At 34.9% G+C, this 24,842-nt stretch overlaps 2 protein-coding genes and 1 long non-coding RNA gene across 5 annotated transcripts; 2 read left to right on the top strand and 1 right to left on the bottom strand.

Annotated features, from left to right (window-relative positions):
* Positions 1–133: 133 nt before the first annotated feature.
* LOC145630936 (myb family transcription factor PHL5-like) lies at positions 134–5,661 on the bottom strand. 2 transcript variants are annotated; one of them, XM_081683058.1, is made up of 8 exons: positions 4,888–5,660; positions 4,246–4,781; positions 3,954–4,167; positions 3,797–3,873; positions 3,655–3,694; positions 1,203–1,260; positions 1,037–1,106; positions 134–827 (listed from the first exon to the last, which is right to left on the bottom strand). In XM_081683058.1, exons 2-8 carry the CDS (start codon positions 4,729–4,731, stop codon positions 618–620), a joined length of 1,155 nt encoding a protein of 384 aa, XP_081539184.1. In that variant the 5' UTR covers positions 4,732–4,781; positions 4,888–5,660; the 3' UTR covers positions 134–617. The 2 variants fall into 2 exon arrangements, with proteins under 2 accessions (XP_081539184.1, XP_081539183.1); XM_081683057.1 differs by having other exon boundaries at positions 4,246–5,661.
* Positions 5,662–13,021: 7,360 nt separating this feature from the next.
* LOC145630935 (uncharacterized) lies at positions 13,022–16,085 on the top strand. Of its 2 annotated transcripts, XR_014112308.1 has the most exons (4): positions 13,055–14,090; positions 14,727–14,794; positions 14,895–15,019; positions 15,710–16,085. It is a non-coding gene; the product is annotated as an uncharacterized LOC145630935 (long non-coding RNA). The 2 variants fall into 2 exon arrangements; XR_014112307.1 differs by lacking the exons at positions 14,727–14,794; positions 14,895–15,019; positions 15,710–16,085 and adding an exon at positions 14,221–14,592 and having other exon boundaries at positions 13,022–14,090.
* Positions 16,086–20,989: 4,904 nt separating this feature from the next.
* Positions 20,990–23,129, top strand: LOC145633071 (protein FAR1-RELATED SEQUENCE 4-like). Its single transcript, XM_081685365.1, has 3 exons — positions 20,990–22,358; positions 22,412–22,734; positions 22,833–23,129. Exons 1-3 carry the CDS (start codon positions 20,990–20,992, stop codon positions 23,127–23,129), a joined length of 1,989 nt encoding a protein of 662 aa, XP_081541491.1.
* Positions 23,130–24,842: the final 1,713 nt, after the last annotated feature.

The raw sequence follows: 24,842 nt of genomic DNA, 5'->3' as shown, positions 1-24,842 counted from the left end.
TCTAAAGTCTCAATAAATCCATCTTCATTTAAGCAAATTAGTCGAATTTAATAAAAAAAAAATATAGTCAAATTCAAAGGAGAAAATTAATCATTTTGCAAGATAGTTTTATACAATCACCTTACACAAAATACAGAATAATGAACTTACAAATCGAATTCCTAAAGTATTCTTTCATGATTGAAAAATACTTTGCAAAGATAAGTAATCATTATGTAATAAATAAAAGAACTGGCTGTCACAAACATTTTGCTACCTTAAATCGAAAAGGAACTAATTCTGTACTTCTTATGTCAAACTTAAGCTTGTGACTAAAAATAAAGGTACCCTAATATGAAGCAAAAGTAAAGAAAGAGGGGAAAGTTAAACTAAAGACAACAAAAACATGTTGGCTTGACAAGATGAGCACTAAGCTACACTCAGCAACACAGTACAAAGCATGCCATCATCGCCACTTTGATCATAGGTAGCGCGACCCCTACTTTTCCACCTCCAAAGCATTTGAATCCACTCGATTTGAAAATCGTAGCTCCTGCCTTTAGCAGCAATATGCATGGCTCTCAATCCTTTAAGAGTGAGGAATGGGAAAATGAGGCTGCATTAGGTTGGTTAATAAGCTAACTAGTCTTGGTTTGGAAGTTGTTACATCCCGAACCTTCTTCACTTGAAACTTGAACATCGTCGAGGCTAAACGTGGGGCCATTTGGAGACATGTTATCTGAATTTTGATCTCCTAAAAGAGTCTGCCTTGTCTTCTGTTGCTGATCAAACATCATTTTCAGCTGTCTTCCTTGCTCTTCGATCCTCAACTGCAAATTCCGCTGAATCTGATTTACATTGCAAAACCAAATAAATTAGCATAAATAATTTCCTCATCAGCATATTTAGTCCTAAAAAAAAAAAAATCACATTGAGCAGTAACTTTATGGTATACAATTTCATTTTTCAGCTACAAGCAGTTAGATTAGAAGCAACAAAAACTCATTTCAGGAATTTCAGAAATGAAAGGCAGATAGTATCATATTAGGAGCTACACCTCTAATTGTTCATGGAGACGCCTTTGGACATCCAGTTGAAGTGATAAGGCCTCTTTGAGTTGCACGCCACTACATGATAAGTACGAAGGAATAAGCTAAGCAAAACATTTACAAATAATAATAAAAAGTTCAAAATGTTCTAAGGTTATTAGTTGAAGGGATTACTCTTTAATGTCAATTTGAGAAACATCATTCAAGCTGCTACCACTCCTTCCTGATTTTCCTGCAACAGAGTTGACAGAATTAGGCTAATCGTAGTAACGTGAATCTCCTTATGTTCATCCAAGTCCAATGGATATACAACAAGTAATTAAAATTTGAACGAAATGGAGAAAGTCAATATTCATCCAACTGATAAACACCAAGTGACCAAGAAACTATAATTTGAAAAAGAGACCAAGTCTTGGATGAGATGGTTTCACAATAACTTAGATGCGAAAAGTACAAGTCTTATCCTAAGATAGAAATTCAACTCAATCACACAATCACTTATTATGAGACCGTCTCATACTAGATATTTCCTCTAACAGATGAGCCTTCAGGTAACATCACCCGTTCATCAAGCATCCTATGTCCGACACGTATGCTCAAAAAACACAAAAAAAAAAAAAATACTTATGAACTGGTCCCATGATATTATTATATTCCATTCTTAATTACGAGATTAACCAGCTCCAATTAGTAATAAACAATGTGATGTGGGAAGCACTAGTTGCATAAGTAGGCAAATAATTAACTAAGCATTCTTTCTGACAAAATAACAATTTCAACTCCTGGAACAAATTGACCTTTAAAATAACCTGGAGAATGGTGCATTGCCAACTAATTGCGAATCTGTGTTTTCCAAAACTACTATAATTGATAGCAACCTCCTGACCTTATCAGATGGGTTCAAGAAAGTTTCAATATTAAATTATCCACAACTTCCTCTTTTAGCTTAGTCACTTTCCTTTTGGCCATTTCTCACACAGGGGATACATGATGCGCGCATTATCTCATATAAAACTGCTCCAATAATTATAATCATTGTTTTATACATACACCAAATTGCAATTACCAAAAACAATAACATGGGGATGATAATGTAGTACATAACATGTATAGCAGGAACTAGGCAGATCATCGGAAATGCATTCTATCAAGCAGTATAAACAAAGGCTTGATCTCGAAATTACAAGGCATACTTAGGAAGAGATTTCAGTATGTTATTTTACTCCAAAAATCACATTATTCATCAGATGTAAGATAACATGTGAGTGCTGCAATATACAGGGGAAATTAAAATAAAAGAACATTCACCAACTAGCTTAGATAATCTACTCTAGGTTGATTTAGAGTTGGTAAACAAGTAGTTTCAAATAGAACTGGTTCAGTTCACGTAATATTCAGAATACGAGACATATGGTTCAAATGTGATTCTTCCATACATACTTATGCTGTCAAAAAGTTTAATATGAGAGCAGAATCACTATTACTCATATTGGATTTCAGTTTGATTCTGTTCTGATCAGACTAAATTCGTTTCAGACTTTCAGGATAACTTTGATTAAGATATTTACAAGTCACTTCTACTATATGAAAGTGAAATGGCCAATTTCACCTCAAAATCCTTGAATCTAGTGCAAAAACGTGCAAAAGAACATTTGTAATGCAAGGTCAATATCAGAGTCCACTAGCTAGTTTCTTCCTAAATAAGAATATAATTGTAGCGACTAGTGAGCATATAAGATTTCACAAATGGTTGGTGAGCACCAATAAGGGGCTAGGTTAAGCATATCAGTATCTAAAGCAATAGAATACGGAGTGGGTCAGTAACTAAAAATAGGAATGGATACTCTTAGGAAGTGTCTCAATAATAAAATTTTTGAAGATAATGAAGACAACAGATTCTTATTTGATGCCATTAAAAGCAAAGAATCAATTTTGTCTTAAGGATTTCTAAAAACCTAATGGAAACAGGCTAACAACACTAACAGGCGTTTGAATAGACTCATTGGTTTCTTTTTCGACTGGAATGAGTTTAGTGCTCAAACACAAGCAGCAAACTCCGCAAGGTGCTAAATCTGCTAATCAAATATTAAAGCTCTAACATGCATGCATCTTTTTCCGGATAATGGCACCTTAAATATGAATCATGTCTCATTTACAATGAGCACTACTTCTACATAAGATAATCCTGACCGAACTTTGGGTTTGTTGGAAGGCAAGGATGCCAAATCAGAGAAATTAAAAAATTAAAAAGCGTATTGCGTGAGTGGGCACATGGCAAACACGCTTTGAAGCTCTTGGTCCATACATACATTGAGTTTTTCACTTATTCAATCAATGTCTCGATATGCTGATCTTATTAGTCATTTATTATCAAAATATGGAAAAAATAAATTGATGAGTGTCAACTCTACCCTAAATTCCTAGCCTGTGACAAGCCTAAGGGCTTTGATTGACAAATTGTCTCTATTTTTCATTTCTAAACAGCAGAATATGAATAAGCATATAGTATAACTCAAGCTATCACCATACTTGTTCACAACCATAAAAATAATAAAGAATATACAAACCTAACACTAGAACAATACATACGTAAGTTATATATCATCTTGAAGAACACAATATTTACCTTCAGTAGAATCGGGCATGTATTTTGCAATTCGATATTTCTGCAGGAACAAGGAAAAAAAAAGTCAAAATCCTGGAAGTATATATCTAATTATCTGTGGATTGATCATGAATCGTAAATGCATTCTGTTAAGTATTAATACCTGTAGATGACTTTTGACATGAAAGATGGTCAATCCATCAGAGTTCATTAGTTTCAAAATTGCCTTTGGGGTTGCCTCTGAAAATCAAAGCAATCAACTGAATATAATGATGCATTCTTATCATTAATGGATGAGTAAATAAAGCAAAAAGACTTACTGTCAGCCCCACCAAGACGGCTCACACACTCCACAAATTTCTCATGAAGTTCTGTTGTCCATCTAATTCGCGTTTTGCTTGAAATAGCAGCTCCAGACGAGAAAGAATTGCCAGAATTCAAGGGCAAAACCCCTAGAGGTCTAAGCACCTGTTTTTCTCCTTGAGAGGAAAAGCTGAAATGACCATGAGGAGATTCATAAGATTTGTCCAATATCTGCAAGAAGGAAAAAGGATAATTAATAAGAGTTATCAAGAACATATCACAGCCAAATAAATAGAATTCAGAGCTTACTCTAAAATCCTGCTTCTCATTTATAGGAAAAATATAGTTTCTGCCATCTGAATTAGCATAATCAACAAGCAACTTATTCTTCAGCTGCTGAATATGCTCACTTTCTTGGAAGTTGCCACATGGACTAGCATAAGTTTTACCCGAAGCATAAAATTGACTCTGATCACCATAAAGTAGAGATTTTGCAGCTGTTTCCAACGTAGTTCTGGATTGTAATTCATTCGCGTCTTGTTCTGCTAATTGAGCAGAAAATCCTTCTGTAGAACATGGAAATGATCGATAATCCAAATCATAATTCTTTGAGCACTGAGAAGAAAAGGTTGGGCTGCTGATTTGGTGAGCATAAGGAAGGCTACCATATCGTTCAGCTGAAGAGAAATCAGGGACTGGTGATCCAAAGCGGCTTATAACAGTGCTTGAAAGATTAGCAGGCAAAATATTCTGAGGCTGCGACTCTACCCCTCCTCCTCCCATGCAAGAACCCATGTTCCAAGGCTGCCGAACACTAATAAACTGGGAATCCCGGCTCCCAATTTCTATCATACAATCATTAATAACCCCATTAGTCTGCTGAACTTGTTCCCGAAAGTCAATCTTTTGATTGCTCATTTATAATGACTTGAAAGAACTAAAAAAAATCACCTCCTCAAAACAAAGACAACGCCAAGAACTTCTTTATCTCTAAACTGCTTAATATAACAAAACAGATTGTAAATATCAATCCTTGTGTCTGTGAATTACATTTAAAAAGGAGCCATACGCAGAACACACGCAAAATCAATTAAAAAAATGAAGCAGAAAGATAAGCAACGCCACTATGATAAAGTTGTAATAATGTTTCTGCCACAAAAAAATTTCATATGTTATTCCGCAAAACTTTAAATGGAAGCTCTGCCAGCTTATATACCAAGACCATATCCTGAAGGAAGGCCAATGAGCAATGGTCCTTGTCAATATGTAGTAAATACAAGTCTATACAAGATAAACAAGTTGGCTAATGGTGTTGAGGTTTTCAATATTATATTGAGAAGGTTTCATTGTGCTTCCAAACCATCTCAATCAACAATATAAAATAAATTTGAAAAATAAAAAAAATAAAGTGGAAGATACTAACAAAAATTATACAGATTAAAAAAGCACAGGGAATATGGGCTGCCAGGGGGAGTATACTAGTATAACATTTTAAAGTCAAGTCTTTAAGCATTGGAAGGTCGAAGAATCTTTACAGGGCCAACATTATTTCGATAATGTTGTAGGAGATACTGGCATAAATTCACACCTATCGACGATCCATGATTATGCCCATCATGGATACTCAGAAAAATAATAACAGCCGATAATGGAAATTTAGAGGATAAAATATAACATATAGGAGCATATGGTTCCTAAAAAGAGAAAGCATACCACCACCACCTTTGTTAGTAATATAAATAAAATCCACATATTCTTCAAGTCATGAATATAATAACTGTCCTGCTTTCCAGAAACTTTGTACCTCAAAAAAGTAGAATACCTGAAAATTTCAAGGCAATGGTAAGTACAAGTGAGTACTATTTAGCTAAAATGGAAAGGAAGTACAATTGAACGCCTGAAATGGTAATGCATATTAAAGATGTTCATGTACTGTTTGATAGAATCGCTGCTACATTATCTTCAAGATTTGTTCAGGAGACATTTTTATAATGGAAAGACTGAGAAGGTTCATCACAATAAACAATGAAACAAAGCCAAAACTAATTCAAACTACACAGTCCATCTCCTACGTGTACAGCATTTGCAAAGCTCAAAAATACAAGAATAAGTGCCATTCCTAATATAACTTGCCAAAATAGCATGATAAAGATTAATATATAAGCTAATTGCTTGGGACATAGAATTTTATTTTAATACTCTTTCCGTCCCATATTAGTCTATACATATTCCTATTATGGATAGCCCATATTAATTTATACACTCTTTTATATAAAATTTCCGCTTTACTTTTTCTCAAAAGTTGGGCCTCTCCCGCCCACTTTTTTTTTTATCACTCTCCTTAATCTCTGTACAAATACTTAATGTATATGTTAATTAAGGACAGAGAAAAAAAAAAAAAAATTGAAATAAACATTTTTTTGTAAGCCTATTTCAAATAAATACATGTATTAGAATATAATCCTTGATCCCAATTCTATTCCATGATTTGTGTAAGAATTACATTCCATAATGTAATATCACTATTCATAAACTTAATGAATCTTATTATCAGGTTGTATTTTTCATTTAGTGTTTTATAAAATATGTTACATTCAAATGCATTTTCCCCTTAAAATACACAAACGTAATCCTGATGTGAGCTCCATCAACAATCAAAAAAAGGAAGAGAGAACTAAAAGTAACAAACATGTTAATAAAGCCCAAACTTCTGAAAACTTGCTTTCATAGTTACCTCACAATACTTTTATTTTAAAAACAAAAAGTGATAGAAGTTTGGTAACTGGCATGGATCTTGGAGTCATAATATTTTATTCCATCCAATGTTTCTTAATACTCTTTCAATTGTCAATACTGTAAGTCTGTAAATACTTTCTGGAAAAACTTCATTGTTCACTTTCCATTTCAAATCAATATTGTAACTACTTTTTTCTGGAAAATCTATTACTAAGTTAAACATTAATAGTGATAAAGTAAACTTTTCAAAGAGTAGTTTAGAAACAGACACAGTCCATTATGCTAGCTCGTCCTAGTTAAAGTAACGCAACAACAAGACATGTTTTATTAATTCCAGAGAGGTGCAAAGCAATCCAATCCTCTCCCAAGTGAGAACAGGCGCAGTGGCATTTTGGATAGGTGTGGTGTATTTTGCATATATTTACAGTGATATAAGTTTGTAATGGTACTTCGGATGATTGTGGTCATATATCCCCAGTGGAGTGTGTGTGTGGCTGTGTGGTGATACCTCAAATGACTATTGCTCTCTAAATTTATAACTATCCTTACTCGCCTGCCCTCTAAATTTATAACTATCCTTACTCGCCTGCCCCTAGAATATACTCTGGCCTCTGCAAGTTTTCAAAGCTTGAATGCTGGGACTTATACTGAATTGTTGTGGTCGTTAAAGGAATTCCACCCTCCATGCCTCATGACTTCAAATTTTCAGGCTGACCTCTAATGAAAAATAATCCAGGAATACTAACCTACTAGGTGTATAAACTTGTTAGTGCATATAAACCGACTAATTCTGATTATCACGTCGCATTTTCTCTTTTACATTCAAGTTTTCAAATACTTCTTCCCCTTAAAATACACATATGAACATGGAGCGGCTACTATAGATAAGCAAAAGTAACTCCACTGCCACTTGTTAAAGGGTTATAATTCATGAGCTATCTCCAATGTTTCAAATCCCTTAGCTAATAATGGCTATTGAAGTGATTCTACACTTTTACTGTCCCCATTCCACAAGAAGAACTCAGGAGGGGTACTAGCTAAGTAACATATTAACGTTGTAGACTTGTAGCTTGGCACACTACTCAAACTAGCAACCCATATATAAATAGAACAAGAATCTACAATGAAGAAAACAAGTAATTAAGGACATTCTTCGAATTAAACTATCATCTAATTAACATTTCGTATATTTAAAACAACGGCCCTTGACAGTTAACTTGAAGCACAAGATTACATACAAAACAAATCCTTATTATTTTTTAATACATATCAATGCTTAGAGAAGACAATTTCAAAATTGCATACAAAATAAATTGAGTTAAGCACATAATTAGGTACTCAATTCTTTAAAATTTCACCTTTTAGGTACTCAATTCTTTTTACTTTGCTTTTGGGTACTGAGTTAAGAATTCAAGCCAAAAAAATTAAATTAGCCAAAGAATTGAGTACCTTGGGTTAAAGAATTTAGTACCCTTGGTTAAGTATGTGGGCCCCATCCGATTAAAAAATTAATATTTATAAAAAAAATGTATTAAATTAGACTAAGAAACTAGCCGTTGGTTTCATCCAAAACAGCAAGAAATTAGGCATGAACCTGGCAGAAAATTCATCAAAAACAGCAAGAAAATTCATCAAAAAAAATTTTAGTGTAAACCTGCAGGCATTCGATTAAAAGAAACAGATGGGCAGTCCTCCATCCACAGCTGCTCCTCAATCAAATTGAGGGAAAGTTTTGCTTAGAATATCATTCACAGCTACCTTATTACAAGTTCTAGACTAGCAACAAACATCAAACAAACTAGCCATGCTTTGATTGAATTCTCTTATAAGGTCAAGTCTAATTGTTTTTCAACATTTAGAAAATCTTATGCAAGGTGTAGCAGTACTAGCAGTTATGAAAAGTGTCTATTACCTCATAAAAGTGTCTTAGATGTAAGGTGCCAATGTGAGTTTATTAATAGGAAGGACAGAATAGAATCCAATACCTCATAATCTCATCACCAAAAACAATAAGCAAATCTACTTCAAATGATCAACCTTTTTGGTTCTTTGCAAATGCAACAAAAAAACAACAGTTAAACTGTTAAAATTGGTCATAGTTCTAGCAGTAAGAGAACCATCTCTTATTACAAGCTGAAAGGATGACATGTCTAGATGCTGCATATTCACATCAGATTGGCACCTGGAACGCCGAGTACTTCCGCCTTCAAGAAATGCATGGAGGGTGAGCAATCGAGCATCAGTTTGCATGCCTATCTAGACCTACAGCAGAGAGTTTTACTTCAGTAAATACTTTTTTTTTTTTTTTATAATATTAATTTTTTAATCGGGTGGGGCCCACATACTTAACCAAGGGTACTAAATTCTTTAACCCAAGGTACTCAATTCTTTGGCTAATTTAATTTTTTTGGCTTGAATTCTTAACTCAGTACCCAAAAGCAAAGTAAAAAGAATTGAGTACCTAAAAGGTGAAATTTTAAAGAATTGAGTACCTAATTGTGTGCTTAACTCAAATAAATTAGCACTCTCTCTATCTCATATTTTTTCAGTTTCTTTTTACTTCCAGTCTTGCGCTTCTTATTTAGTTATTAACAATTTAAAAATATTGATATCATGAAAGTAGAAATTTAAAGCATATATATAGATTTTACAAAACTATATTTTCATCAACTATAAATCATCAATATTCAAAGTAGAGTATGTGAATAGTGCACGGGTCAAAAATGTTGCAAGTAAAACAAATTGGAGGATATATTAATGTTTCAGTTTCCATACTTCCTCCGTTCTTTTTTACTTAACCCGCTTTGACTTTTACACTATTCACTAACCCACCTTTGACCGTCTTTTGTGAATTATAGGTAAAGAAAAGCATATTCATGTAAATTATTGATGGTTAAACTTGTGCATTGGCAAGCGTGATAAAAGAAACGGGTCAAGTAAAAAAGAACAGAGGAAATATAAGGTAAGGAGGACCCTAACCGAACCTCAACCCTCACATTTTTTTTTTTTTTTTTTTTTTTTTTTTTGCACGGTATTTGTTGGCGAGGCAATTTGAGAGTGAGGGGGGAAGGGTAAGTGATCCACACTCTCAAATTGCCTCTAGTGAAGATTGAACCCCCGGTGCAATCTTTCCCACTAGACCTTTCTTATTTTTAGAAAAGATAATACTTTACTAGTTTTGGTACAATCATTAAAATCTACGAGTAATACTTTACTAGTTTTGGTTGTTAGGACTCTTAGAGGGTGTTTGGTATGTGGAAATTGGGGCTTGGGAATGGGAACTGAGGAGGTGAGACCGTGGGAATATATATTTCCTTGTTTTGTTTGTGGGAAGGGGAATTGTAGGTGAGATTGGGATTGGGAATAAAATTGCTTTATTCCCGTGATTTTTATTACCTAGGGGGCAAGTAATAGAGATGGAAATTGAGAATAAAGAGGAAAAGACCATTTTGCCATTAATGAAAGCATAATGATATAACATTAGTAAGGGTATTATTGTAAAGTTGCTATTTATTCTCAATCAATTCTCTTCCCAATAAAGGATTGTCAATATTTGATTGAATTTTCAACCATAATTCTTATTCCCAACCCTCTAATCCCTAAATTTTCATTCTTAGTTGCCATAATTTTTCTTTCATACCAATTATATATGATCCCACCATTTTTATGTACCCACAATCTTCAATCAAAAATAATTTTCCAATTAATTAGCAATTGATAACTAACAACAACTTGAAGTACCACAAACTATGCATATTGATGAGTGTCAAAACTAATTTAGGGTGGAAAAATATACGTATTAATATTATAAAAGTATTTAAGAATATTTTATATCAAAAATGTCAAAAGGTTAAAACAAATAAATAATTAAAAGATAGAGCATTAAAAAAAATACCTAATAAATCTCTGGGAATGTAAAATTGGAGCTCTGACTGCATTTCATGGAGGAATCCATTCCATGATCACAAAAAGAGGAGATTTAGAGATAATTGGAATCGCCGAAACGACGACTTTACTGCAATTGGTTCCACCAATAATTAAAAATCGTAGATTGGAAATAATTGAGTGTTTAATGTGTTTGATATTACACACTAATGTCATTAACAATAGGTTGTTTTCGAATCAAATCTAAATTGCCTTTTTTCTGCATTTTACAAAATTCGATACTCTTAAAACCTAATCTTACTTATTCAAATTCTCTCTCTTTTTTTTTTCACTGGGTATCTGCTGCAGAATTTGGAATGATAAGGCCATTTCTGAGTTTTGATTCATCTCGTTTCAAAATAAAAAGGAAAAATAAACTTTAATAATTCTAACTATAGGCGATTTACCTAGCATAATCCCAACTGTCAATTATTCTACAATAATCCTAACTAGAAGTTCAGCTTTCCTCCAGCAGTCCCAAAAATCGGTTACCTGCGGAAAGGGTAAACTTTTTTTTTTTTTTGTTTTTTAAATGACACATGTCAGTACATGAGTGGCCTAATATTACAATAATTTTTTTTTTAAAAAAACAAGGAAAAAAAAAACAAAAACCATCCCAGCCACCCCTAGCCCACCGGAAACCACCCTTAGCCAACTGGGAATCTAACCGGCCAACCTCCATACCACCGAAAAATGGCCGGCGAACTCGCAAACCATCGAAAAATAGCCGGCATGCCCTCCCAATCCCCTAGAGCACCGGCCGCGATCCACCCCAACCCCAATTGCTCCTCCTGCACGGCCAGCGACGCCAATTACTCCGATCCTCCTGCACGGCCAGCGACGCCGACACAACCACGACCCCTCCTCACCGCCTGCTCGTTGCCAAATCGTTGTCGGCTTGCCGCAACTCAGCCGCACATACCCAGACACCCAGTCACCAATTGCAACCAAATCCACCACCTCCAAAACCACCGCGGTATCCTCCGCCTCTAAAACTGACCTCAATAGCCACCTTCTTTAGCCCCAAACGCCACCTCCACCTCTTGCCTCAAACCCTAAAACACCACCTTCTCCAGGTGGTTATTTTGGTGTGATTTGGGGGTGCTGGTGGTTTCACGGACAAGGGTTGGGTGTTTTAGCTGGTTTTGGGGGTGCGGTTGGTTGTGGGAGTCGTTTCCGGCTTGGGTGGCTGGAGAAGGTGGTGTTTTAGGGTTGCGGCAAGAGGTGGAGGTTAGGGTTGGAATGGTGGCTGCCGGATTTTTTTTTTTTTTCTGGAACCACTGACACGTGTCAAATAACCTACAATAATAGGTTGTTGACCGGTTTGGGACTGCTGGAGGAAAACTGACCTAATAGTTACACTACTACAAAAAGAGTGTTTTTTCGACGCTATAGCCTCGACGCTAGAACAGCGGCGTCAGCAGGTAATTACAATATCCGCATTTCCTTAATGCTTTTTACAGTCGAAATTAAATTTAGACTACAAAAAGTGTCGAGAACACTAACATGTGGCCTGCACGTGAACTTAGTTAGTTGTACTGCACTCAAAAAACCGCCCAACATCGCGAAAACCTACTTTCTTCTTTTTTTCCATTCATTCGATTTGAATTCTTTACAGAGATTCATGAAGTCATGGCCTAGAGTTTTACTTCAGATCATCTTTCTCCTTGCGTTTCTCGTAATTCTATCACAATAACTTATACATCATGCCGAAAAATATTGTCTTTCTATCAGATCTAGTGGTGCGCATTGAAATTTGATTTGCTGATAGCTATTGCTCTCGTTCTCCTCACAGGTTACATTTTTACATATATCTTTGTTAATTCTTAACTCTTAATAGATATAAATTGCTTCTTTTATTTTTTGTGTGATTTTAATTGATACTTGCAAGTCGCAATTACCCAATTTTACTCGTTGTAAAACCCTAGGTTATAGATCTTGTTGAATTTCTATTTCTACAATTGAATCTCTTAGTTTCTGGATATTTCTTACACATTAGTGATTTATTTGATTGCTAATTTCATTTGTTAGATCTATTTCATTACGGCATGTAAAACTTGACATTGATTTTATTACTCCATTCTTTCAGAGTTATAGGTCGGACCAAAGTAGAGTTTGGCCCTCAAATAGAAGAAGAAGGGGTTTTTGAAACCAAAGATCACCCTCTCATTATATTCAAGGAAAATGGTAGGCAGTAGAATCGCCGGGTCTATAACAACAGAGGCGAAAATTGCTGAATATATGTCTCTTTGCAATTTGTGGTTTATAAAATTGATATGAAACTTTGATTTCTATTTTGTTTCTTTGATGTGAATTATTATTAGTGATTTATCAACTTAGCTGAGATGAATTCATTTTTCTGGGTATGAAAAGTTCTTGGTGTTAGTTTTTTTTTTTTTTTTTTTTTTTCAATTGCAGATTTATTTCAGATATAGTATTAGTTTCTAAAGGCTTCAAAAAAAAAAAAAAAAAAAAATAGTATTAGTTTCTAAAATACTCAGCTTCATAATTTTGGTTATATTGATTTGCATTAATTTTGTTCAAATATTACTTTTGTTTTAACTGAACTGACAGCTCATATATATAGCACTTGTTACCTCTGTTGTTGTGGTGCCTGGTTTAAGTAAGCTCTGCGTGTTTATCTATTTTATCCTAAAATGCCCCACAGTGCATAATCTCTCTCTATTTGATGCTAGTATGATATTAAATTGAAGACCTTGTATTACCAAATCCTACATAACTTACTTGACTTTCGTGCATCTCTTTACAAATTGAGGTATCACTTGTGAATATCTTATGAAGGTAATGATTTATTGATTCTTAATGTTGTCTAAATTATATTGCTACTTTTGGTCAACTCATGCTAAGTTTCTATATATCAGTCTCTAGATACAAGATATGATTGCATTTTTATATTTGTTTTCTTAGTATGTCTGAATATGACTACTATTAATTGCTTAGTTATTATAGTCTAGTTGGACTTCTCTACCCTTAAACATGGATGATATATTTATTTAACTTTTCTTTTTTGCTTGTCAATTATTTATTTCTTTTTTCTATGACAACTTACTTTCTATTGTTAACCTGCTATATATCTTTATTAAGGAGTATAAAAAAAAGGGAGAACAAGATTGTTTTTGTTGTGCTTATTCTAGAAAGTATGCTTGTGCTGCTAGCTAGCTTAGCTTCTTGTAACCTTATAATAGTCACATTAGTTTGGAAGACCTCTGTACTTGGTTTTAATATGTTTCATTGTGCTTCTGTTTTATCTCAAATTTGAAAGTTTAGCTTTTTGTTCTGCATTTGAAGCTGGTAAAAAACATTCTTTGATATTTTTCTCTTTTAATTTGTAAATTATATCTCTGGCTCAGGTGGCTCTCACACTATGGTCTATGATCATGACATGGACATGTGGCCAAACATTCATCGTCGAAAGAAATACCTTTAAGAAGCTTAAGGTGTAGTCATTGGTTGTACCACGCTAAAAGATACATGTAAGTTTTTTACCGGCCACTTTACAGAATACATGTCAGCTTTGTGTATTTACAAGAAATGAAAGTTCTAAACCCCCTACAAAATTATGTAGAAAATGAAAAAATATTTGACTTTTCCTATGCTTTCTAGCTTGTAGCATCTTTTACAATGGCAACGAGCTGCTATCAACAAGTTAATCAAATAAGCTGCTATCAAATGGATAAAAATTCAGATCAACTTGCACTTAAATAGTCTCTGAGTGCTAAGCACTGCACCAATTTCGGTGTATGGTGTTTAGTGGGGTGCTAAAATGAACTATATATACTTTTGATTATATAGTTATCAACAACTACATTTTAGTGTTCATTTTTTTTATCTTCCTATGTAAATTTCAGCTCTTGGATATTTAGAGTGTATGCAATTGTGCTCTCATACCTTTTCTTTTAATACCTGGCTTATTTAAACTTTTGTGATGATTATTGTAAACCTTTATTGGTATCATATTGTTTGTGGTTCTGATTATATTTGTTTGAGCTTGCTTAATCTTCATCACTTGAATTACTTTGATTATTTCTTGTATATTGTCTTTTTTTCAATGGCTTGCTTATGCTGTAAACTGCCTTTTTCTTTTTCCTTGGGTGCTTCCTCTCTGCAAGGAGCCAGACAACTTTGTGATTACATTTCCTAGATCTTAATCATCTTATCATGGGAGGTTTCAGTCTTGGTAAGCAATTACGGTAGAATATACATGATTAAACTATAGTTTTTTTTATATATATTATGTTGATTTAAGATCAAAAATATTGAGTCATTTGATATTTCAGGCTTGAACTGTGTTGAGGCTGTTAATTTTGCTCCTACTCATTGAGGGTTTGGATCAGAACTCTATCAACTGTATCATAAGCCTGCTGTACTTTCTCATGAGGAGCTGCTTTGTGTGGCTGTTAAGGTTGGCTGACTTAAATGAACTCTATATATATATATTACGTTGAGGCTAAGATTTTAGTGTGGTATGGTCTGTATAGTGGACCACTCACTAGGTTTATTTTTTATTTATTTTTATTTTTAATTTTTATTGTTTGGAACATCTTGTTACTTCAAGAGGGTCCTTTTGTTGACTATTTTGTTTTCAACAATATAGGAGTATAAGAAGGCTGAGTTTTGTGTAATAATTAAGTCAGTATTTGTCTTTTTTTTTCCCTTTTTGATAAGTTCTTTTCTTGTCAAGAGCAGTATACCTTTGCCACCTACAATCCATGTTTCGTTGTGTTTGTTTTTTGGTTAATAATTGGAATTTCTTTACAAACATATTTCTCATAGCTATATGGGGCCTGTCATTTCTGAGAACATGATTGCTAATAATTCTGTGTATATACTAAAGAATGTGACACTGGTGCTTGTGTTTGGCACAGAAGTGTTTAATTTTCTGACATGATGAGTGAAAATATGTTCTTGGTATTAAATAATATATGTCAGATTGTTGAGGATCTTATACACATCCTTTAGTTGAAATGAAGAGTCGGGGGTGATCTTAAGATGCCAATTTTTTTTTTCCACTTTTATTGACTTCTGCTTGTTAGCTTTGTTGTGTGTGGATGTGTTTTCCTAGTTCTTTTAATTATTTTGGTGATATGAACAGATTGTTTGTGATGCTAAAGTAGCACCTTACATGAATAAGAAGTTACTAAGGGTCTTTACAAAAGAGAAGAATGGGATGGAGCAGCTTTGGAAAAAGGGCCTTGTCAAAACATCTGTTATGTACTATTTGAAGAACCTGGATTGTTTAATTTGTTTGTCTTGCAGCACTGGGAACGCCTTTGTGAATGTAATCCAAGGAGAAGCTGCCTCCAATATCGCCACTCTCTTGCGGAATTAATTAAACGAACTGTTAGTCATAACAAAGAATGTAATATCAGAACTAATTTCTTAGAAACATTGTTGTGCTAGGTATTTTTGCTCTTGTATGAATATTTGAGTCTTAGGGAAGCTACTAATTAATTTATATACAATAAAATGAGATTTTTTAAAAAAAATTATTTTGGAATTTTTTTATGTCTCCAACCACCTGCCCTAATATTCTATAAGGAATTGTCGAAGCATTTCATTGTATAGAACATTTTTTAATGACATGGTCGCTAAAAAGCGTCGCTAACTTGGAAAATATATACAAGTTGATAAATTATATACTAGGCGTTAAGGACAGTAAAAAGTGTCGACAACTTTATAATCAGAGACATGAAAAAGCGTCGCGAACTTTTAGAAGATGCGCGAAAAATCCAAATCTGGACGCAAATAAGCTTCGAGATTCTCGACGCTTTTTGATGTCCTACAAATTTCTCGACTCACGTTTTTTCGACGCTTTTTCAAAAAGTCGAGAAAAAAAATTTCGACGCTTTTTTGCGTCGAAAATAGGCCTTTAAAGCGTCGAAAATACACGGAAATTCCAGTAGTGTTAGGATTATTGTAGAATAATCGATAGTTGAGATTATTATAGGTAAATCGTCCATAGTTGGGATTATTAAAGTTTATTTTTCCTAATAAAAAAACTCGAAAATTGGTTTTAATCATCTCGTCTGATTTTTGTTTTAATAATCTGAATTTTGAAATACTTTGTATTTAATTTCTTTATTTTCATACCAGTTACTTAATACGTGTCAAATTGTAATCGATTCAAATATATAAAAATTAATAAATAAGAAATATTTTATTGTAAAAAAAAACTGAAAACATGTACCCGGTAGGGGTGAGCATGGGACGGGTACCCGTTTCGTTAGCACTGACGGTTCGGATGCCCGATAACCAAAATCACTAAAAGTGATATCCATAACCCGAATCGATAAGTTCGGGTACCCGGACTTTGGGTACCTGGATTTTCGGATCGGTTATCGGGTATCCAATAAGATATCCAATAATGATAATTAAACTTAATTATGTAGTTATTATGATACAATATCATTTACCCCTAATTAACAACAATACCATATGATCTTGACCAAAATATTAATAATATTACTAATAATTGATATTATAAAGTGATTATGGAGTAAAGTAAGAGTTTAGATTTAAAAATAAGACCTAAGTAGGAAACAACAGCAAGAATATGTTTATCGGATCAGATCGGGTAACTGGTAATTTTAAAATGATAACCAATAACCACACTCGAAAACAAATTACCGGAACGGGTATCCTAATTTTCGGAACGGTTACGGATCGATTTTTCGGGTTGTTTTGCTCAGCCCTAGTACCCTTCGCCCACAAGACTTTCCACTTCCAACCCAGTCTCATCGCTCGTCCGCCCTTCACCAACCCCAGTTGTCGGCTACCCCTTCCATCGGAAGCATTATCCCCTCTTCCTCAAAACCCCTTCCCAATCCCAATCGCAACCCCAAGAAAACTCATCCAAGTCCTCCCGATCCCCCATCCCCAAAAACCCACAATTGGCCCTCCCTCACCACGAAACCCTAGCGATTAGGGTTTTCGGTGGTGGGGCAGTGACGATTGGGGGGTTTCTAGAGTAGGGAGGGGATTTCAACGGAGTTTAAAAGTGGAGGTTGGGTGGTTTTTAATGTTGGTGGAAAGGCGGAAAAAGAGGAAAGGGGGCGGCCGACAGGCGTTAATGGTTGGGTGGCTAGATGTTTGGTTAGGGTGAGAACTGTACAAAGTTGGGGGGCTGAGTGTGATTCTTTTTTTTTTTTTTTAATTAACTTTTTAACTAATTAAGTTGTGACAGGTGTCATTAAAAAAAAAAAAAAAAGAACTCATTCAATCGGTCATCGGTCAATGGGATTGAAAATAGAAAATAATCCCTCAAAGTTCGAATTATTTCAAAATAATCAAAAGTTGGGATTATTAAAAGAGAATCAGGCAAAGTTGAGATTACTAAAACCAATTTTTCCTTTAAAAAAATGAGTACTCTGGGTGCATGTTCTTTTTTCAGTCTTGAAAATCGTAGCATGATGGAAGGGTTAAAATTTTCTTAAAAAAATATTTATTTCGTGTCAACACAAAATAAGTATAAAAAAATAATAAAAAAAAACACTAGCCACCTACACTGGTGGCCTCCACCCTCATCGCCCCTTCCCCTCCCCAACTTTAAGCTCCGGAAACAACCCCCCTCCCTTCCCTTGAAACCACCGGTAGTTTCGAGGGTGGGGGGAAGGGAGGGGGTTGTTTCGGGAGAGGAGGGTTGTTTTTGGCGGTTTGGGGTTAGGGAGGGGATGGGCGGTGAGGGTGGAGGCCACCGACGGAGGTAATAAATTTGTGTCAAAAGAAGTCAAGTAATAAAATATGGATAGAGTGATTATTTCATTGACCTCACTATATAATTTTCCTAAAGCTTTATGCAATAACTAGTTTTACAACTTTTACGAAATAACAGGTAGACATGATCAATGAATGAGTCGGGCCGAGGCATAAAAATATATGCCCATTTCTAAGGCCGGGCTAGACTTGGATTAAAATTTTCATACCCAAACCCACCCAAAATAATCAGGCCATGCAGACTTTTTAAGTTGGGCCAAAAAATAAACTAAAATAGCGTAAAATGTATTCCCAAGCCCACAAAAAAAATTAAAAATTCGGGTCGGGCTTAATTCTTAACAATCTCGTAAGTCGTAACAAGCATGTTAGCACCAATGTTGCCAATGCCAATGTAAGGCTTCACAATTTGCGCGCCAAAATGCAAGTGGGCGCGCCAAAATGTGTACACTTTTCAAGACGGTTTGCAAACCCTAAATATTGAATTAGTGATCGCCTTTACTAATCTTCAGTAATCATGGTCTTATCACCCAACAACACCATATAATTTGGCTAATTATCATCTGTTTCTCATAATTCCATCATTTTAGGTGAGGTTACCTCTAATTCTATTCAATTTTTGATTTTTAATTTTTTTTAATGAAGTTATTTTGATTAGTGTTATGCATTAGGAATTTTGATAATTGGTATATTGAGCAATTGGGCTAATGGGGTATTTTCTTTAATACTTTACTTAATCTTACACTAGGTTTAATTTGGGGTTAATTATCTATCATCAATCTATGTAGCACGAAAACGGCTCGGGTTTTGGTAATGGGTATATGGGCTTCATTAGCACGAAAATGTTGGAATTTCGGAAATGGTAGGGGTTTTGGTAATGGGTATATGTCTTTCTACTTGTTTGGTTAACATAGACGTGCACAAGAACTCGAACCATGAAAAGTTGTTTGGTTGACAAAGTTATTAGTTTTTGCACTTTGTAGGATATTCGGCTTCCCAAAGAACTTATTTATTTACTTGGTTACCTCTAAGTAAGTGGAAATTCTCATCTTTTTATAATCAACCAAACAATTGGTGCGTTTGGTAAGGTTAATTAAGTTTAAGGGAATGAACAATGCTTACAAATTTCCTAGAAAATGGTATTTTTATGTTCAACTTTATGACCATTAGGGTTGATTATAGCAACTTGCAATTACAATGGATATGAAGTAGCTTAGGTAGTACATTTGTTTATAAGTTAATGTGGGTTTTGAAACCCATCTATGTTTGACTTTATGAGTAATTTTTAAGTGTACTTGTTGAAGATGGAAGTTGTGTGATGATTTTTAATTTATTGAATTATTATTTGGAACAATTATGATTTTTAGACATAGATATATTTATTTGGCAAGCAATATGAAATTATGGTTATAAGAGATGTAATGAGGATAATTCTATGATTAAGCATCCCTTGAAACGGAACTTATGTAGGAGTCTTTAATCTTTATGCTATTTGGTTGGTAATATGATGTACTCCCTTTGTTTTTAAATAAAAGCCTCATTTCTCCCCCACATAGTTATGGGAGAGGGAATGTAGTGTGTTGTCATTAAAGTTGAATACAAAAAAGTAGTGGGAATCATTATTTTTTTAAGAGAAAATATAGTGGAGTTAAATTTTGTTGATTAAAAGTGAATAAAAAAGAATTTAGCGGATGATGAACTGCACCCAAATGAGAAATTGAACGTTTAATTAGAGACAAGAATTATAGGAGCAATGGGATTTTTATTGAAGGACTTTTGAATGCCATTTATTATAAGCTAAGACCGTAAGATTTCCCAATAGGAGGAGCAATGCAAATTGCATTGGCTTAGACAACAAATTAGTCAAGAGTATGGAGCTGTTGTTTGTACATGAGTCGATGACAATATTTCACCAGTTTGTTTTTCAGTTCTTTATGCATCCAGATTTATGCATTAGACAAGCCTAAAGTCAAAATCTTGCTTGGGCTATCTCATCATACTGTGTAACCGTTGGCTCATTTGGCTGAATGCAATTTATGTAATCAAAATTCCTAATGTGGCCTTCCAACTCATGTTATACATTTACTGAGAAATTCATTTTGTTTCTCTAGTGCTATATAGATGTAAACTATTTACTTTCCACAACCTTGCTAAGTTTTCTTAAATATATCTGTGTGAAAGTTATACTATCTTCTTAGTTTTTTTTTTTAATTACAGTCTAGCATTTGCCCATTTTTTATTGTATCTGATCTTCTGTTATTTCATTTTTTTTTTATCTAACCCTATAAAGACTGTAAGTTAAACACTTTATCATGTGAATAGTCATCTAAAAGTTTGAGTGATTTAATTTGTAGGTTGGTGCAAATATTTATTTGAATCTAGGCAAGTAACCATTATACTCACGTTGCTAGTTACAAAATATGTTGTGTTTACGAGTTATACTTGCATGTAGGCTGGGTAGAAAGTGAAGCAGTTGTACCTGGTTACCTGCATTTAGACAACCATACACATAGCTTGAAGCAGAACAGGAAATTGGGGCGATATCAGATCAGGTAGCAAGATACAGCTAAAAATGATGATAGGGAAAGAGTGTGATGAAGGTTTAATGGCAAATCATGTGGGGCAACGAGATGAACACGCTTCCTTGACAGATGCAAACACCATGCTCCAAAATGGGAGTTTTGTTAACATTGATGTGAATAATGAAACAAATCAGTTGATTGATGCAGGCATAGACATTTTACGTCCAGAAAATGAACCAGATCAAAATGCAGCTATTGACGCTCCTACAGTAGGGATGGTGTTTGAGAAGTGGGAGGATATTGATATGTATTACCGACAATATGGAGAGCAGCAGGGTTTTGGTGTGGTCAGGGCTTCGTCTCAGTTTAGTGAGAAGAACAAAGATCAAAGAAGAAGCATAACATGGACATGTGAATGTGCAGATCTTCGAGGCACGAGTCAGAGGAAACGAAGGAAAGGAATTGTTGAGATGGTTCAATTAAGTGATATGTCTTTAGTAGAAGTAACCAGTAAGCCAGGAAAGTCAAAGAAATGTGGTTGCGGTGCAATGATTTATGCAAAGTCCTCTCCTGAAGGAAATTGGTTTCTGAGCAAAGTAGTTTTGGAGCACACGAACCACAATCCTAAGCCTAGCAAATGGAAGGACATAAATCAGTATGAGGAGGTATTACCAGATTTGGAGAGGAGAATGTTTGCTAAAAGAAAGTTGCACAATTATCTGGCAAATGAGAAAGATGCATCTGATAATGTAACATCTAGAGAAACTGACATGAGCTATGCTACGGCTACAATGGGGGAAAGAAGATCGAAGCTTAAGGATGGAGATGAAGATGCAATCTTCTGTTTTGTCATGAGAATGCAATGCGGTAGCCAGAACTTCTCCCATTTTATTAGGCATGATGAATATGGGTGTATAAAAGATGTGTTGTGGGTTGATGCTAGAAGTAAGGCTGCATATGAGGATTTTGGTGATGTGGTATATTTTGATACAACTTATTTGACAAATGAGTATGATTTGCCACTGGTTAACTTTGTTGGGATCAACCATCATGGTCAAACAATCTTGTTGGGATGTGCATTGATCTCACACGAGGGAGAAGAGACATTTGAGTGGGTGTTTAGAAAGTGGCTGCTGTGCATGGATGATAGAGCACCTCAGGTCATTCTAACTGATCAATCTCCCACCATGGGGAAGGCTTTGGCAACTACGATGCCAGAGACTAGGCATGCATGGTGCTTATGGTACATGTTACAGAAGTTTCCTCAGAACTTGGGGTCAGTTCCAAGGTATCAGCATTTTAACAAGGAGTTAAAGGATGCAATTTGTAACTCCTATACAGTTGAGGAGTTTGAGAGGCATTGGACAAGTGTGATCAGTGAGTATCAGCTTCAGGAAAATGAATGGTTACGATGCTTGTTTCACGAGAGGCATATGTGGGTTCCTGCTTACACCAATCACTTATTTTTTGCTGGAATTTGGTCAACTATGAGGGTGGAGCGGTTTCAAAGTTTGTTTGATGGATTTGTTGAAAAACACACCACATTATGTGAGTTTGTTAAGGGTTATTGCTTTGCCATGGACTCATGGAGAAGAGGGTGAGAATAGAAGAGGATTCAGATGAGGACTGTGCACGTCAGGTAAGGGGTTTGGCCACAGCCTATATCCCAGAGATAGTATTCCAGAAGATATACACGGATGCCAAATTCAAGAAGTTGCAATTTGAGTGCCAGGGTGTGGTTTATTGCCATAGCCGTGAAAAGAAAACAGTTACAGACACGGAAGTAGAGCATCTCATACAAGATAGAGTATGGGTTGAGGTGCCTGGAAGAAGTGAAAGGATCATAACTGAAGACAGAAGAACTTTCCGAGTTAAGTTTGACACAGTAACAAATGATGTTTCATGTGAATGCAAGCTATTTGAGCACAGTGGAATATTGTGTAGGCACTGTATACTTCTGTATTTCATGCACGATTTGCCTAGAATCCCAAAGAAATACATAGGAAGCATTCAAGGACTAAGGTTGCATACTATGATCCTTCTAGCACACAAGAATTGAAAAGGTATAATAAGATGCAAGTGGCATTCGAGGATGTTTGCAGCAAAGCAATGGAGTGTGACAAGACACTTGGCATTGTGATGCAACTAATCACTGAGATGAAGTTAAGAGTTGCAGAATGTTTAGGGCAGAACTACGTTGACAGATTTATAGAATTTAATGGTATGGAGACTAAAGAGACCATGTCTTCTGTTGGAAATGAGTGTGAGAATGATGATTAGTAGACCATGGTACAGACTGGTAATGTTCTCTGTTAAATTTTTGTTCAATGGCTTTTGTTCAATCATTGTTAATTATTAGAATCATTCTATTGATTAAAACCATTTGAAATTAGTAATGCTATGGATTAGATTATTGGATATCTTTTTGTATTGGGAAGCTTGATTTATGGACGAATCTTATAATCAGTGTACCTTTTCCTCGGACTTAACAAAGATGAATTTTTATCAATGTTTGAATTTCTTGAAAATTTCTTCCAGTTTCTTGCAGATAATAAGCTGTATTAGTATCTTTATTACTCCTGTTGAAAACTATCTTTTAACTACCAGATGGCACAAATTCTACAGGAAGATTTCAAGAAATGTGCTATGAGAATTGAAGAAGTACAAAGCTGTAATCATTTAGACCAGTAAAGAATGGTGGGGCTGTGGGGAGACAATTTATTCTGAAATCATTTATTACAATTTAAATATACTTCCTCCGTTTTTTAGTAGCAAAGCAGCGGGGGGAGGGGGTGGGGGGTTGAGATTTTACATTTTAGGAGACCAGTCTCTGATGAGAAGGGGTTGCAACTAAAGGTTGGAGTACAGTCTGCTTCCCATCTTCATCACCAGTTCTTTTGTTGACAGGAGGGTCAGGAGTACAATTCACTTTCATGATTTTACCAACAAAAATCAACCAACCCTAGTCTGGCATTGTCTAAAATTTTAAATAACTAAATGAGGGCTTGCCTAATCTACTTTGCAATTTTGCATGATTGGAGATGTTTCTTAAGTTTATCCTATTTCTCTGGTTTACAGCACAATAATTGTCCAAGAAACCTTTTATGGTATTACTCTGCACACTTTTAGCTTTCCTGTTCTTGAAATCTTGTGTAATTTTCTGAGTTCTGAGGCACTAAAGATTTGTGTGTGTGTGCGCTCGCTAGCGCTTTAACTAATCTGTGAGATGTTTATCTCCATAATAATTCTCATTGGATATGAGCGTTAAGGCAATAAAATTACTGTGCTGTCTAAGGCACTTCCTGTGAAATTTAATTGTTATGAGTAGCTGTTGATAATTGAGAATTGTAGAAATCAGTTTCTTTGAGCTTGGATCTTTTCTTTTTTTTTTTTTTTTAAATGTATCATTTTTAAGTTTATAAGTGAAAATTATGATTCAAAAGTAATGGACTATTAGTCAAGTGCTTTACAAATAGATCCATGCATTTCTTTGAATGTTACTGATTAATTGCCACTATCCCATTCTACCTCCTCCATTCCATGGATTGAAGACAGTTTGAAAGTTCAAACAACGAAGGTAACACATATTTGATGCTTTGCCTTACAGCATATCAATAAAACTTTGTACTCGGGCAATTTCTATCCCTGAAGGTGATCCTGCAATTTTTATCAAGCTTCAGGGATATGCATGACAGCATGAGTACAAAGTTTTATTGATATTGTTACCTTACAGCCTTCTATAGCCGTAATTTTTGTGTTTAAACTACAGGCAGAAAATATGCAAGTTGCCTTGTGCTGTCTCCGTGTTGTGTGTGTGTTTGTTAGTTTGTTGAACACCCTTGCTTAATGCTTCTTTGTAATGTTATGGATTTTACTCATGCTGTAGGACACTGTAATTTGGTTCCCCAGGAAAAGCACCATCTTGGCATTATGAAATGGATTTTTCTTGAGGCTTAGGTGGAGGTAAATGAGGGAAGACTATAAGCTTTGAGC

Source organism: Chenopodium album, chromosome 5 (genome assembly GCF_948465745.1).
Source record: "Chenopodium album chromosome 5, dcCheAlbu1.1, whole genome shotgun sequence".
NCBI classification, from domain to species: Eukaryota; Viridiplantae; Streptophyta; class Magnoliopsida; order Caryophyllales; family Amaranthaceae; genus Chenopodium; species Chenopodium album.
Note: the sequence above shows the minus strand (reverse complement) of the source record. Positions and strands in the feature narration are given on the sequence as shown.

Excerpts from the sequence above, each read along its gene's own strand:
- LOC145630936 (XM_081683057.1), bottom strand. The coding sequence starts at position 4,854 with ATGAGCAATCAAAAGATTGACTTTCGGGAACAAGTTCAGCAGACTAAT. Across the intron at positions 1,261-3,654 it reads CATGCCCGATTCTACTGAAG|GAAAATCAGGAAGGAGTGGT; the intron begins GTAAATATTGTG and ends ACTCTGTTGCAG. Across the intron at positions 828-1,036 it reads GTCTCCATGAACAATTAGAG|ATTCAGCGGAATTTGCAGTT; the intron begins GTGTAGCTCCTA and ends AATGTAAATCAG.
- LOC145633071 (XM_081685365.1), top strand. The coding sequence starts at position 20,990 with ATGCTCCAAAATGGGAGTTTTGTTAACATTGATGTGAATAATGAAACA. Across the intron at positions 22,359-22,411 it reads GAGGGTGGAGCGGTTTCAAA|GGTTATTGCTTTGCCATGGA; the intron begins GTTTGTTTGATG and ends GAGTTTGTTAAG. Across the intron at positions 22,735-22,832 it reads TCCGAGTTAAGTTTGACACA|AATCCCAAAGAAATACATAG; the intron begins GTAACAAATGAT and ends CGATTTGCCTAG.